Genomic DNA, 14,675 nt, shown 5'->3' with positions numbered 1-14,675 from the left:
GAGCCTATGTCTTCACCAGGAGGGCCAGGGCTTTCAGGAATCATGCTAGCTACATATTAAGGGTTTATTTTGTGCCTGGGAATGCGTTCCCCACTTCACATATAGCATCTATTTAATCCTCCCAACCTCCCTTGGCTGTGGAGGTGCTCTTATGTTTCCCATTGGCAACTGAGAAAAAGGGGGCTTGGAGCAGCTGGGCACCTTGCTCAGTCACATGCCTGATAAGGGGCAGGACCACTGTTCTCCCCTCTTCTAACAAAGACAGGTGGGTACTTTTTCTAAGGCTGAGGGAGCATTTGGTGCTCTGGACCTTGGGATTTTTTTTTTAAGTTTCTTGGTCAGGGAGTGTGGTAGGTGGGGGTGTCCTCCCCCTACTGGCTATATGATCTTATCTATCTTGTTATTTGATGTGTTATTTAACGTGTTAGAGCCCATTTTCCTATATGCATGATGGGCAAGGAATTGACCTTCCAGAGGCAGAAGGTGATAAACTGTCAGCAAGTCCTTGGGAAAGAATGTCCAATAAATGGAGGTTGAATAAATGAATAAAGGGGCATTTTGAAGCGACCAAAGGAAGTACTTCCACCAAAAAGACAGTTCAGACCTAGCATTAGGCTACCCAAGAAATTGTGACAGTTCCCCTTTAACAGTCAGAATCTGGGCTGCATAAACTTCTGGAGTGCCTGGTGGCTCTGTGATGGCTCTTACTAAAATGGACTTGGGCCGCCGAAACTGGTTTGGCTCAGTGGATAGAGCATCGGCCTGCGGACTGAAAGGTCCCAGGTTCGATTCCGGTTAAGGGCATGTACCTTGGTTGCGGGCACATCCCCGGTGGGAGATGTGCAGGAGGCGGCTGATCGATGTTTCTCTCTCATCGATGTTTCTAACTCTCTATCTCTCTCCCTTCCTTTCTGTAAAAAAATCAATAAATTATATTTTTTAAAAAAGAAAATGATTTAAAAAAATAAAAATAAAAAAATAAAATGGACTTGGGCCATTAGCACAGGTAACAATGGTCCAAGAATGTCTGAATCCCCCATCACACCTCCTCATTTAGACTCAAGCGACAGCCCCCTGCCCTCATCCTGTTCCTCCCACTCAGCTGGCCTGGCTCTCCCGAGCACAGAGCTGCCCTGCATACAGGGACTTTCCATGACAGGATCCAACCGAGTCTGCTATCATTTACAGCGGCTTCTGGGGGAAGCACTTCCCCTCCTCTTCATCTGGAGCGGGTCTGATGTCATAGCACTCGCCGTGAACGCTCTTCATCGGAAACCTGGGGGCAGGGAGGGAAGGCCGGTGAGCAGGGCTCGTCAGGGCCCTGCCCCTTGGAGGCAAGGTGGCCTTCCCGGATGTTGGGGGTGGGCAGTCTCCACAAATGTCTCAGGGTTCCAGAAATTCAGCCAAAATGAAGAAGGCAAGAGGCTAGGGGACCACCTCCCCCTGCTGGGCCACACAGGGCCTCTCCGTCCGGTCTCTCTCCCTCAGACGTCACTAGGGCCAGGTTGGCCCTGTCTGGTTCCACCTGTGGACAGGGATTTTCTCCATCACGTCTGATGTGCCCTCAGCACCAGTCTCCATAGTAGCTAATGTTCAAAGTGGTAACTTGTGGTTTCACAGTCTTAGAATCTTATCAATTAAATCCAAAGATGGACAATTTAGAGAGAAAAGCAAACAAGAAAAGGCTGTAATACATATATTTTCCCCAGTCTGACGTTAGCCGTATCTTACTGTACAGGGGTCCCTTCTCCTCAGCCTGCAGTAGAGGGCAGACTTTCCCACATTATAAGCACCCACCAGCCAACATTGAAGACCAGAGACAGGAGTGTCCAGACCAGGAACATCCGGTTAATAAAAGGGTTGGCTTGCAGGGTGACTAACGCCAGTGATTTAGGGGGGAAATCCTGAAACCACATGCCCAGTTATGAATGCACTCACCCACTTTTCCAGAGAAATGCCCCAATGGCCTTTAGATCTGGCAGCGATTCCCAACACCCACATCCAGCCCGGGGGAGGCAGTGTGCTGAGCTCAGGACTGCCAGGGCCACTGGGGTGGCAGGTAGAAGTTTCTGTGTGTCTGCACACGTTACTAGGATGTTGAACCCTCCTGCGGAGACCGGTGCTTTTGTAGCCTAACCAAGGGTGTGGAGTACATTGAGATAAGAGGTAGAGTGGAGAAGCATAAAACATAGAAGGACGCCACTAGGTATTTGATACCATGTGTAAGAGGCCCTTTTCTGTGTTTTAAACGGGCGGTTTTAGAGCCTTGTTGTGGAAGAAAAGGCTCTTCCCCATCTCACATACAAGCCCTCTGAGGAGGGGAAACTCTGATCTGCATCTGGTGATTTAGAGCCATGAGGTTCACTAGGTAAGTTCATATCAAGCGAAGAGTTGGCTTCCATATTCTCCCAGCTCAGAGCCAATGTTCGTAGGCGTCTGGCCTCAGCTTTCCTGCCTTTCAAACCTCTAGGACTGGGACCCGGCTGGGCCTCTCATTGACGTCCCTCCATTCATGGTCCCCATCCTCAGAACAGGACTCAGGAGGATAAAGGTTGCCCTGCTGGTCGTCTCATGGAAGTGTTCTCTCTTTCTGTCTCTTCCCCTTGCTAGTACGAAGAAGGGAAAAAGCGAAGGAAACCTAACTACAGTAGCGTGGACCTCTCTGAGGTCGAGTGGGAAGACAGAGACGATGTGGTAAGTGATTTGTTTTCAAGCCTGGTGAGGAGGGAGCTCCATTGTACCCACTTCTGTACCTGGAGGCTGCCCCAGGAGCCAGCAAGAGGCCTACCAGAGGGACACCTGGCCACCCGAGGGACGCAGAGACAATGGGCCCTTGTACTGAGTTTGGAGTTTATAACTCTCCTGCTTGTCAGACTGGTGCCGACAGGCCAGCCACCAGCCTGCTTTGCACAATCTGCAAAACCACCCCCTGGTGGGCTCTGGTCCCTTCTGCATGAACCCATACGCCTCTTCAGTGCACTTGGTGGGACCATCCCTGTCAGGGAGCCTGGGTGGGGGGCTCTGCCCTGGGCAAAGTCAGGGTCAGAGCTCACCTGTCAGGATTTCATGTTTCTGCTTGGTGGGCCACCCCCTTTCCTAGGCAGGAACAGCCTTTCCTCCTTCGCAGGCCATTACAAAAGCCACATTTCCATTTCCCACACAGATTCAGGCGCTGGTACTGCATCCAGAACTTCCCTAGGCCCACAGCTTAGCCCCGTGATACGTCATCATTAAGTCAGACTTGTTAGACATGGCTGCCTTTGTGTAAATGCTGGCGGATGGTGCTTATTTAAATCATAACTATCCAGGTGTTTCTGTCCACATTCTTGGCCTTCACCTTCTCCCCGTTGTCTCCTATTGCCTCTGCCAAGGCCATGTTCTTCTGCCCGCATCCTCCCTGACTTGTCGGGGTCCTCTCTTAAGTGTCACTATTGGGTCAGCATTGTTCCCATCCCTCACTCTGTCCTGCTCTTCAGAGGGCTGTTGGCAGAGCCATTGAAGTCCCCAGGCTGGGTTCTCATGCTTCCAGAAATGTGGCCAGCCTGGCAGTTCCCTCGCTGTAGCTTTCTTTTCCCGTCCTCACTCCCCAGGCACCTCATCCAACATAAGTCGTGATTTTCTTTCTTGCTTACAAAGTGCCAAGACCATTTCTGTTTCATAATGTAACCTATTTCCTTCTACATCTGTACTAGAAGTACAAGAAGTCTTTTGAAACTTCTACTAGAAGTCTTTTTAAACCCAGGTTCAGACAAAATGATTTTGCTATTTGATAAGAAGCGATTTCTTCATCTGCACTCTTTAGCACACACACGGGGTCAGTGGCCTGGTAGAGTTTTACATTTTCTCGTTCTTACACATTGTCATCAGGATTCACGTCAGGTTCTTTGGATTGTGCTGCACCTAATGTATATGTCGTTTCTTTTCAACCTGCTCATCCCAAGAATCAGACTAGCCCAGCCGTGAGGAGAGCAGCTCAGGGATGAGCCCGCCTGGGTTCAGATCTGCTGCTTGCTGGCTGCTGGCCCCGGGTCAGCAATGATCCTGTCTGCACCTCAATTTTGTTTCTTGTTCTTTAGTTTTGTACCATTAAATGAGTCTAATGATAATAGTAACTATCTCATAGAGCTGTTTTGAATACTAAATGTGTTGGTATGTTGAACAATTTAAATGAAAGTACCCATGTGTCGGCACGGGGAGCGCTATGAGTGGCGCCATCATCGGTCCTCAGGAGACCTTCTCATCAGCCCGTGTCCTGTGGGCTTACAGTTGCTAAACTGCCTCAGGAATCTCCAGAGGGTGCCTCCCATTGTCTCCTTTCTCTTCCATCTTCACTTTACCTGTTGTTTATTGTGCCTTCACTGGATCTTTAGGTTTTCTCTCCCAGAAGGCATGAACTTGTCAACATGCTTCCCATCCTTTCCTCATTCCCACTTTCATGAATGTGGAGGGTGGACTTAATGATGCTGGTTCTCACTCCAGAGCCCCGTGTCCAGGAAGCATCCCTCAGCTGGTCACTAGTCAACCGCTCGGCTGACACTCACTTCTCCTGGGCCTGTGACTAGAGGACATTGATTACATGGCTCACTCTCGGCATCACCTGTGCCTCAGTTAGTCTTTAGTGAGGTGATATCTCCTTTTACTAAGGATGGTTTGGAATATGCCTGTATTTCCTTGCCTCATCTTCCTTTCTCACGGAAGCTGCAGAGTGTTGGGTTCCCATCCCTGTGTGTGTCCTTCACCTTCATCCGACTCACAGCTGGGTCTGGGCGTCCACCCGAAGAGTTTCTGCATCCTCAGCAAGTCCAATGCTCTTGCTCTGCACAGATGGGTCTTTGGTTGTCTCTTTGCTTTGGGTCTCCTGTCTTGTCTTGTCATCTTGAGAGACCAGTACATTTGAAATGTGAGTTTCTTCACTATCAACATGCTCAAGTGGAAATGTCCAAGTCGCCATTTCTCTCCCAGGAAATTGCACTCCACTGATTGGAGAATTCTGGAATCTGCAACAAGAATCTTTGTGAAATCTACACAAGGTCCCATATGCCCATGTGCCTACCATTGGTGTTTGCATGAAGCAGCAAACGGCAGGCTTTAGGTTAAGATCTGGGAAAGACCAGGCAATCAGAAGTCATTTAGGAAGAAGCAGCGCAAGGCTGCCTGGCTGCAGAGAACTTCTTGGAAGAGGCACCCTCCTTCTCTGGGCAACTAGGCTTTAGTTGAATGTAATGACCATGTTTATAACACAGATCCTATGTACTTCCGAAAAAGGTGTGAGGTCACATATACTATTATTATTATTATTATTATTGTTATTATTATTATTATTAATTGTTCACATATACTATTAAAACACATGCGGGGGAAAAATGACTGGATAAAATTTTAAAAAATTTTAAGATCAGTAATCATTTACAGGAAAATGAGTGAGACTTCTGGCTCCAGGGTGAGCCAGGCACCATGTCAACAATATGATGAGTAGGACAGCTCTGGTGGGCACGGTGAGCCTGACACATGTAGAGCCCAGACTGAATCCTGGTGCTAATCACCTCCTAGGCGGAAGAGGTACCTTTAAGTTCCCAGAAATGGTTGAAGGAATTGAGGGTGACTTTTATCTTATTCTTATTATCTGTTAGTCGTTCCCAGAATTTCCACCACAAGCAGGATTATTTCTATAAACAGAAGGAAGCTGATATCAGTAGGCGCTCCCACACATTGAATTCTCCCTACAGGCCAGTACTGTTCTAAGTGCTGTCTGTAGACCAACTTGTTTATTCCCCATAACAATCCTGAGATATTGATGTGATTGCTGTCCTCATTTTACAGCTAAAGAAACTGAGGCAAGGAATTGCTGTAATGGTCCAAGAGCACTGAGTGTGGATTCCATGCCAGGCATCTGGCTCCAATGCTCTTGACCATGTTGGTATGACTTAGAAGGAGCCCATGAATCCAAGAGTCCATGGAGACACCCTGTATCAGTGCCTTATATGCATCATCCTCCCCTAAGTGGTACAGAAAAGACGGGGTGTGCCTGGCACATAGCTGCTGAACAAATGCTGCCATGGTGGTGTGAGTACGGCCCCATCTTGTTCTGCCTTGAGTCCAGCTGAAATCCCTTGTGTTGCAGTGTAAGTGTAAGCCTTATTTCTCCCCCCCCCCCCCCACCAATCCCCCGGCAACTCACTTCTTCTTACCTGGGATGATGCTGATGGAAAGATTCCCCTCAGTCTTTTCTTTCCAAAGCCCTAGCGATCTCTTCTTCTGCAACGTATTTCTGAGACCTTTGGCTGTTTAGTTTGTTCTTTACACCTATTCCTGTACCTCTTCAGCTCATGGTTGAGCCTTGGGCCCCCAAACCAGCACAGCATGCCTGAGAGCCCAGGCTGAAGCAGGGAGAGAGAGAGGATTTTGTTGTACAAGTACTCTGTGTCTGAGTCTGTTTTCACCTTCCGGTTGAAGGCTGGCTCAGGAATAACAGACCTGTTTCTCCACTGTCCTCCCTTCCCCTTGAACCTGTTGGCTTGGCCAGGGTCACACCCATTGGGGCCAGAAGCGTTTGCCTCCTGTGCATCGGCAAAGGTGAGGCTCCTGATCTGATATGGATGATGAACCTCCGATTAGGAAAATGAGTACTCTTTCTATAATTACACACAAAACCTAAGGTGATCAGGGACTCTCTGGGGGAAGCTCCCGGCTCACAGTGGAACTGGAAGTGTGGCCACCAGTCATCGTTAGTCACGTGGGTGCTTTGAGTGGTCAGCTAAGTTGCCTCGGCTTCAGGGTGCAGGTGGAAGTCAGACCCTCTGGGGCTCCGGAAGCACTTCTGATGTCTGATTGGCTAAGGCAGGGCCAGGGAAGGGGTTGCTTCCTGGAGCCCCAGGACCCTGATCCCAGTTGCCAGATTCTTGTTTTCAGCCTGCAGAGGTTTGTCCTGTATCTTAGGAACCACGCTGGGGTGAGAGCTGCTGTAATGCCCACTGCAAGGGCACAGTAGCAAATGCTGGCTCTCTGATAGGGAAACATAAAGGTATGTCATTGATATTTTAATTTGCCTTTCTTTGTATGTCAAGTTGAACATGTGCACATGTGACTTTTTAAAATATATTTGTACTGATTTCAGAGAGGAAGGGAAAAGAAGAGAGAGATAGAACATCAATGGTGAGAGAGAATCATTGATTGGCTGCCTCCTGCACACCCCCCATTGAGGATCGAGCCTGCAACCCGAGCCTGTGCCCTGACCAGGAATCGCACCCTGATCTCCTGGTGGGGCTGCACAGATGACTTTTGACGGCTACATAACATTCTGACACGAGCACACCCCAACTCCTTTGGAGGCGTCCCTTGCCAGCCCATGTTCATTGTTCCAGTTGCTCATGTGGTAATCCAGGTAGTGGTGGGGTTGAAAAACAGACACTCTGGGCAGCAACGCTGACCATGCCCTTCCTGCTGGGTGGGAACTGATAGCATTGTCACTCCCCTCCTCTTTTGCCTCCTCTCTGGGTTCCACCTCGGAACCCAGACCCTGTGGCTGGTGGTAGCCCTGACTTACCATAGCACTCAGGCGAGCTGTCCCCTTCTCCAGCCTCACTCTCCTAGGATGGAAAACTGACATTTCTGTGCTCCAGCCCCACAGGGCTGCTCAGTCACTGGACAGCCTATTGAAAAAGCACCAACCCCTTTCTGTCCTCTGGCAGTGAGGATGGAAAACCAGCTTCCCACCAGCCCCAGGCCATAGGGCCTCAGCTGGTGGGAGAGCCTGCTAGGACATCAGACCTCAGACTACTGCCTTGTCAATGTGTAAAACATTTCCTTTGATTTAAAAAAGAAAAAAATGGCCAGAAATAGCAGTAAATTATTTTTTTCTATTAATACTACACAACTTTTATATTAATGCTTTAAATTTGTCCAAATGCTTTCTCTCTTGATTTGAAAAGAAGAACAACGTGGGTTCAGGGGGCAGAGAGCCTGTGTGGCCATGGGTGAGTGTCGTAAAGCCATGCCTCAGTCCCCCCCCCCGCCCCCCACCCAGAAAGCAGGGATAATAATGATCCCATAAGATGATTCTGAGACTCTTAAAACCTGTGCCTGGCACATAGTAAGAGCTCAGTGTCTGTCATATTACCCAAGCCTCCTAAGCCTGCTATACCATTTACACAGCACCCGGCAGGACCCCGGGGGTCTGGAAGTCCTCACTCATGACCACTTCTGGCGGGATGAAGGAAGTTGAGGAAACTGAGCCACAGCGAGGTCACGGGACAGTGGTGTAGTCATGGTGAAGCCTGGCACGTGAGCTGTGACATCCTGCGTTACTTCCCTTTCCCGTGGCTGGCTCTTTTCAGTCGGTGCCAACCTGGAGGTGGCCACGAGCAGCAGCTCTCAACCTGAGGAATGAGGGGATGGTCACCAAATTCATTCTGTGGTTCCTGAGCAGCAGGGAAAGGCAATGGGGGATCTGTAAGATCAAGAGACACCAGGCTGCATCAGAGAAGCTGTAGTTCTCACGCGGCTCACCATCAAGAAAGTCTAAAAACACTGGTTTACAGCACGGGCATCAGTGACAAGCACACTAGAGTTTAAATCCTGATTCATGACGCTATGGAGAGGGGTCTGACAGTAAGGAAAGTGAGGGGGGTGATGAGGAAGATGGAGGGCAGCCACCGTTGACTGAGTGCCAAGGGGGCACCAGGCGCTCTTGTCAATATTACCTCCTCTGATCCTCCCTAAACCTCTGTGAGGTGGGTGCTGTCATTAATTCCATTTTGCAGAAAGGAAACTGAGGCTCAGAGCGGATAATTGATGGGTATAGGACAGTGATGGCGAACCTATGACACGCGTGTCAGAGGTGACACACGAACTCATTTTTTTTTGGTTGATTTGTCTTTGTTAAATGGCATTTAAATATATAAAATAAATATAAAAAGTATAAGTCTTTGTTTTACTATGGTTGCAAATATCAAAAAATTTCTATATGTGACAGGGCACCAGAGTTAAGTTAGGGTTTTTCAAAATGCTGACACGCCGAGCTGAAAAGGTTCGCCGTCACTGGGCTAGGATCACAAAGCCGGTTCCAGGGTGCATCCCTTCACTACAGTGCTATCCTGCCCCACAGGCTGGTGTTCAGTAAGTGCAACCTACTTTCATTCGTATTGAAGGAAGGGGGAAGACCAGACTAATCATCTAAGCATTTGCCTCGAGAAAGCTGAGAAAGCACCCATGACCCTAGCCCAGGATCCTCCCAGGCCCCCGCTGACTGCTCTGTGCTGCGGGGAGGTGGGGTGGGGAGGCACGGAGGGTGGGGAGGCTTACCTAATCTCTGTCTTGCCTGGGGAATGTGAGAGGAGAAGGTCCCAAATGGCTTTAGGCAGGCACCAGAAAGAGGAAAAATGAAAACCATGTTAAAGATAAATGGAGCCGTTCTTAAAAGTTAGAAAGTAGACTTAATTAGGACCAGCTCTCCCCATCCAAAACCACAAAAGTTAAAATGGGAAAATATTTCCAGAAATGCCCATTATGTGTTGTTCAAAAATATCTAGAGTAAAAAAATATATGTTTTATTTTATGCGTGCCTCCAGATAAAAATTACGCTTTTACCCTGTCTCACAGAAGAGGGGAATGCAAACCCAGATCTAGACACCCCGAATCAGATCGAGGTTGCCTGCAAGCGTTGCAGTTTTCTATCACCTAGATCTTACTCAAGCTCCTCAAAGAAAAGAGGGGCGAGGGTGAAAAAAGCAAAACAGAAAGAAAACCCAGCACAGGGCTGGGAAGGAGCCTTTCCTGACAGGCTGTGGCATGTCAGCATCTGCTCCTGTTCCATTAAATGGCCTTCCCTGTCGTCTCCCATTGGTGCCCATGACGGCACATCTTTCATCACTGTGTCTGCTGTCCTTCTCTGAACTCACGGAAGGGCCACATGTAATTAGGAGAGGTCAGCCAGGGGTGGGGGAGGGAGCCAGGCGCCCTGCTCCGAGGGGACCTCCAGAAATCAGATAGAAGGTTGCCCTGTTCCCTGCCCATCAGTGTCAGCGAAGCCATTAATTGGCCCTGATTTCTCCAAGAGCATTTGGTGATGATTCATGCTATGAAAAGCTAATCCCTGGCTTCCAAATGGTTGTCCGTGTGTGTGTGTGTGTGTGTGTGTGTGTGTGTGTGTGTGTGTGTGTTTGAAACTACTGTGTAGGAAAATGCCTTTAACGCACATTTTGAAAAGTTATTTCTCCATGACAAACCAGTGCCCTTTTTGGGAATACAACTTATCCCAAGAGACATTCTTGCTCCTTGAGTGTGTTGGGGGTTTGTCCTTGGACTTGTCAACATTGCATAGGCTTTTCTGTGGGTGTTGCCTGAGGTTTACCCAAGCACCCCAAATTGAAGTTGAGAGTCATTTATTTATTATAGTTAGCCTCTCTCCCCTTGTCCAACAGCCATTGGGTGTTGATTCTGCAGGAGCCCCGTTTCCGAGATCTGAGTGCCACATGCAGACTCACCATGGAAGCAGCCAGGATGCGGCAGAAAGCAGCCCAGATCCGTCTCACCTCTGCTTTGCACAGGCCTCCATTGTGCCACTGAGCCGGAGGGTGCAAGATGCCCCTGTGGCTTGGTAACCCAGGGGAGAGCTAACACTGTTTTCTTTTATCATTTTAGTTACGAAATGCCATGGTGAATCGAAAGACAGGGAAGTTTTCCATGGAGGTGAAGAAGACAGTGGACAAAGGGGTACATTTTTCTCAAACATTCTTGCCACTTAATTTAAAACAAACCACTGTGAAAAATTAGCTTTTGAAAGCTCTATCTGGAATAAATATCTTTCGCTGAGATCATTTTTCTCTTGTCTTTACTTATCTCAAACAAGATTCATGTAGTACTGTTAACCTGATCATAGTGTGTCCATTTATTTTTATTTATTTCTGAAAACGTCACCTAGCAGACTAACCATGTTTTCTTTTCTCTACGACCTTTTTTTTTTTCAATCTAGAAACGGGTTTTGGTGATGACAAATGACTACTATTATACAGACATCAAGGGTACTCCTTTCAGGTAGAGCTGACCATAATACATGGACATTCCATCAGACCCATCAGTTGTGTTTGTACAAAGCCTGCTGACACTCTCAGAGCTCATCATCTGAAGATAACCAGGCACCCTGCCCAAAGGCTGGAGCGAGTGAGGAAGGGCCTGTGCCCAGGCTGCTTTGGTTTTTGGTTTCCAGGAGGGGGAAGATGGTTCAGGCTCACGCAGGGCAACTCACTCAAGTGTCCTGGCTTTTGCATCTCATTATCCAGCAAATAAGCTTTGGGGGTTCCAACTAAGCGGGGAGAGACAAGTTCAGAGGGTTACCAGGGTCCTTAACCATCTAACTTGCTGCCTAGTGAGTTTCATTTCACCTTTTATTTCCATGACCCAAAATAAAAATAAAAAATCCTTCAGACCTGGAGGTAGCATACCCATCACTACATGCTGTACTTCCATTTGAATTTTCTGAACTGTCCTTCTGTGCTTGTCCACCTTTGAATCCTGTTATTTCTCTTTGTTACAGTCCTGGGAAATGGCTTTGCCTCCTGCCTGCTTACAGATGCGTACGTGGCATTCTGAGGTCTCCTGCCGCTGTTCCCGCAGCGTCTGGACACCTTTTGTCAAAAGTGATTTCAGTGGGGCTGCTTCCTGTTCCCGAACGGTTGCCTCGCAGAGCTAAGGAGAGAAAGAATTTACTGACTTTAGATTAATCTGAAAACTAAGTGATGGATTGCTGTCACATAAGGCCAGGGATCATGGGTAGGTTCCATTGGAACCAGAGCAGCCCAGGGAACACTGGACTGCTAAGGGTGTTTGCCAAACGAAGAGGCTGTGTTTTCAAAGCATGGTCTCTTAATTTAGACGCAGTGGTTCTCAACCTTCCTAATGCCGCGACCCTTTAATACAGTTCCTCATGTTGTGGTGACCCCTAATTTCATTGTTACAAATTGAACATAATTAAAGCACAGTGATTCATCACAAAAACAATATGTAATTATATATGTGTTTTCCGATGGTCTTAGGCGACCCCTGTGAAAGGGTCGTTCGACCCCCAAAGGGGTCGCGACCCACAGGTTGAGAACCGCTGCTTTAGACACATGCAGAAAGTAGCTTACATCAGGCCCGTGAGGGTGTGATAACTCTCTTAGACTAGGGAGAGAGTGGAGCAAAGAAGCCCACAGAACAGTCATGTGGCCACACTCAAGTGGTGGTAGAAGCTTTCCTTTCTGCCCTTGGGAAGGGCTTAGTTTGCCCTAGTCCCAAACTCTAAGGTCTGGAGAGGCCCGCCTCTGGCTGAATGCAGGGCAGCGGTGCAGGGGTGCGTAAGGTGGTAGTGAAGAGCAGGGCAAGTGACCTTTTTGAGGGCATCCAAGGAAAGGGCTTGCAAGGGGGCTGCGCAGCTTGCCACACCTCTTTGTAAACACGCGAGAGCCGCCAGTTGCTGCGGGCACTTCCAATCAAAAAATGTACTTTGAAGCAGCTGATTGAACCTAAGAAAAACCAACACCAACTATAATCAGTGGGGTTTTGAAAATAAACTGTTGGAAAAATTGTTTACAGAACATGAAATGGCAATGTGAAAATGGAAAATAAGAAGTTAGCCCACAAGTCTATGCCAGTCGATGCCATGGGTCTCAAGGTCTGCTTTGTTTCTCTGCACAGTTTAGGTGTGGCGCTCTCCAGGGGCCATGGGAAGTATTTCTTCCGAGGGAATGTAACCATTGAAGAAGGTAAGTTGCTGCCATGGTCAGTCTTATCCTTACTGTGGGAAGGAAGCCCGGGCGCCCGCCATGAGTTCACTGAAGAACTTGGGCATCTGTCCAACACTCTGGCCAATCCCTGGACATTTGACTCAACTAACGGCCACTTGATGTCACCTGCTTTCCTACACTGATTCTGAATGGTGGGAACCCCAACCAGTGGGGCCTTCCTTATGATTTCATTTATTTATATTCTGCTTTAATCCACAGAGCTGTGAAGGCCACTCATAGGAATCATCCTCTAACTATATGCCTCTCACCCATAAAAATCAGTACCGGGAAAAATATAAATTAGTGTAAAAACTCAAGCCAAGGGAAAAAATGAAAACAAAAATATGCAAGCCTTGGTCTCCTACACATTTAAGCCACAAATTTCACTTGCGTTTCATGGTGGCCTGGGTCCACAGGGTCCAACAGGAACTGCTCATGTCAATGGTTTCCATAGTTTAGAAGGCATAAGTGGCCCCTTCAGATTCCCAGACCCTCTGGTCTTCAGAAAGCACTGTAAACTCCTAGTAACAGGTAGCAGTCGTTATAGCTCTTTAAGACTAAAGTAGTTGTCACACCTTTACTTTACTGTCCTTTTCATCTCCCCACAACCTGGTAGCTCAGAGAAGTTACCTTTCTGTTTCAGCAGCTCACAGGCAGGGGTGGGCTGGCCTCTGAAGGGTTTCACTCCCAAAGTGGCCTCGAGTGCATCCCTTGCCCAACCTGGGTGTTCAGCTTTGCATCTCCACAAAGAAGGAGCTGAGCCAGACCAGTGCTCTGTCTGGGTGTCGCCAGGGGGTATGGCCAAGGGCAGAAGGTCTGTTTCAAGTCAGGTGATAATGAAAGCTGGTTACAAATGAATGAGAAGAACTTCCAGCAGCTGGACCAACTTGTGGCTCAGATGTAGCTGAGAATGAAGCATTAGATCGGTTGTCCCTGAGATGCCAGTTATAGACAGTCTTCTGGTTTACCACTGATTCTCCATGCTGTGTTTCAAAGGTGTTGGTTTTTGTCTTCCAAGCAATCGTGTCATCTCAAGGAATAGGAAGGATAGGGAAGGGGGTTCGTAGTGGCCTGGGCAGAACTCAGAGTGTGCCCACTGCAGAGCCAATCAATTGTGTGGCCTCTTCCCAGAGACATGCAAGAGAAAACGGGCAACTTTGTGACTTGGACAAGATACTCAATAGGATGTGTTCTCCAAAATTATTTTTTTTAATTCTAGAATTTTCTGGCCCCATGAGCCATGTGTAGCTCTGTGGATATCACTGCCTATGAAGCCAGAAAATATATGTTTAAGCCATCTGCAGTCAAGCTGAGGAAATACCCCATGGTCAGAACAATCAGAGAGAGTATGAATAGATTAATGGCCTCTCATGTGTCCATTCCCTTAGTCAATCCTCAATACATGGTCTGCAAGTTGTTTTGCATGGTCTTTTGGATCATTTTTTAGTCACTATCTTCTCCCTGTGTCTCCCACAGCTGGTAGGCTGAGAGTCAGGTAGAGATCATTTCAGAGCTAACTGTAACCACCATGCAAGACATTTGTCTGAATCCTCAGCAAGGGGCAGAGTGTCTGGTTATCCACATAAATGAGGTCAGATCTTCCTCTCTCTGTTGGTCCTCTATGAATAAGAGGGCTTGCAGTCCTGCCACCTGTGCTGAGTCACAGAGCCTGAGAAAGCTGCTTCCCCTCGGGCTAACTAGGAGAGACTCATGTCATTACTAAGGGCCAAGGCATGGTTGGTGTGCTGTTCTGTTCCTGGAGAAGGAAGGAGAATCCTGGGATGGACAACCTCACTTCTGTAGGATCCTCCATGAGGAATGCTGTCCCAGAGAATGTAGGCATTTTTAATGTACTCTGCAAATGCCAGATATTACAAAGATGGTGAACACATAGATTTTGCTCCAAATGTAAGGAGT

General features: G+C 48.0%; 1 protein-coding gene across 3 annotated transcripts in view; it reads left to right on the top strand.

The window, feature by feature from the left end:
* The window catches only part of CACNA2D3 (calcium voltage-gated channel auxiliary subunit alpha2delta 3), an 806,557-nt gene that overhangs the window by 617,702 nt on the left and 174,180 nt on the right, over positions 1 to 14,675 (top strand). For all 3 annotated transcript variants that reach the window (XM_059663265.1, XM_059663266.1, XM_059663267.1), the window contains 4 exons: positions 2,611 to 2,694; positions 10,639 to 10,710; positions 10,970 to 11,031; positions 12,670 to 12,737. In XM_059663265.1, the coding sequence (XP_059519248.1) occupies positions 2,611 to 2,694; positions 10,639 to 10,710; positions 10,970 to 11,031; positions 12,670 to 12,737 (286 nt within the window). The remainder of the gene's footprint in view (positions 1 to 2,610; positions 2,695 to 10,638; positions 10,711 to 10,969; positions 11,032 to 12,669; positions 12,738 to 14,675) is intronic.

The sequence above is a fragment of the Myotis daubentonii genome, chromosome 14 (genome assembly GCF_963259705.1).
Source record: "Myotis daubentonii chromosome 14, mMyoDau2.1, whole genome shotgun sequence".
Classification (NCBI taxonomy): Eukaryota; Metazoa; Chordata; class Mammalia; order Chiroptera; family Vespertilionidae; genus Myotis; species Myotis daubentonii.
The sequence above is the reverse complement of the archived record's forward strand: the minus strand, read 5'-3'. Positions and strand labels throughout refer to the sequence as shown.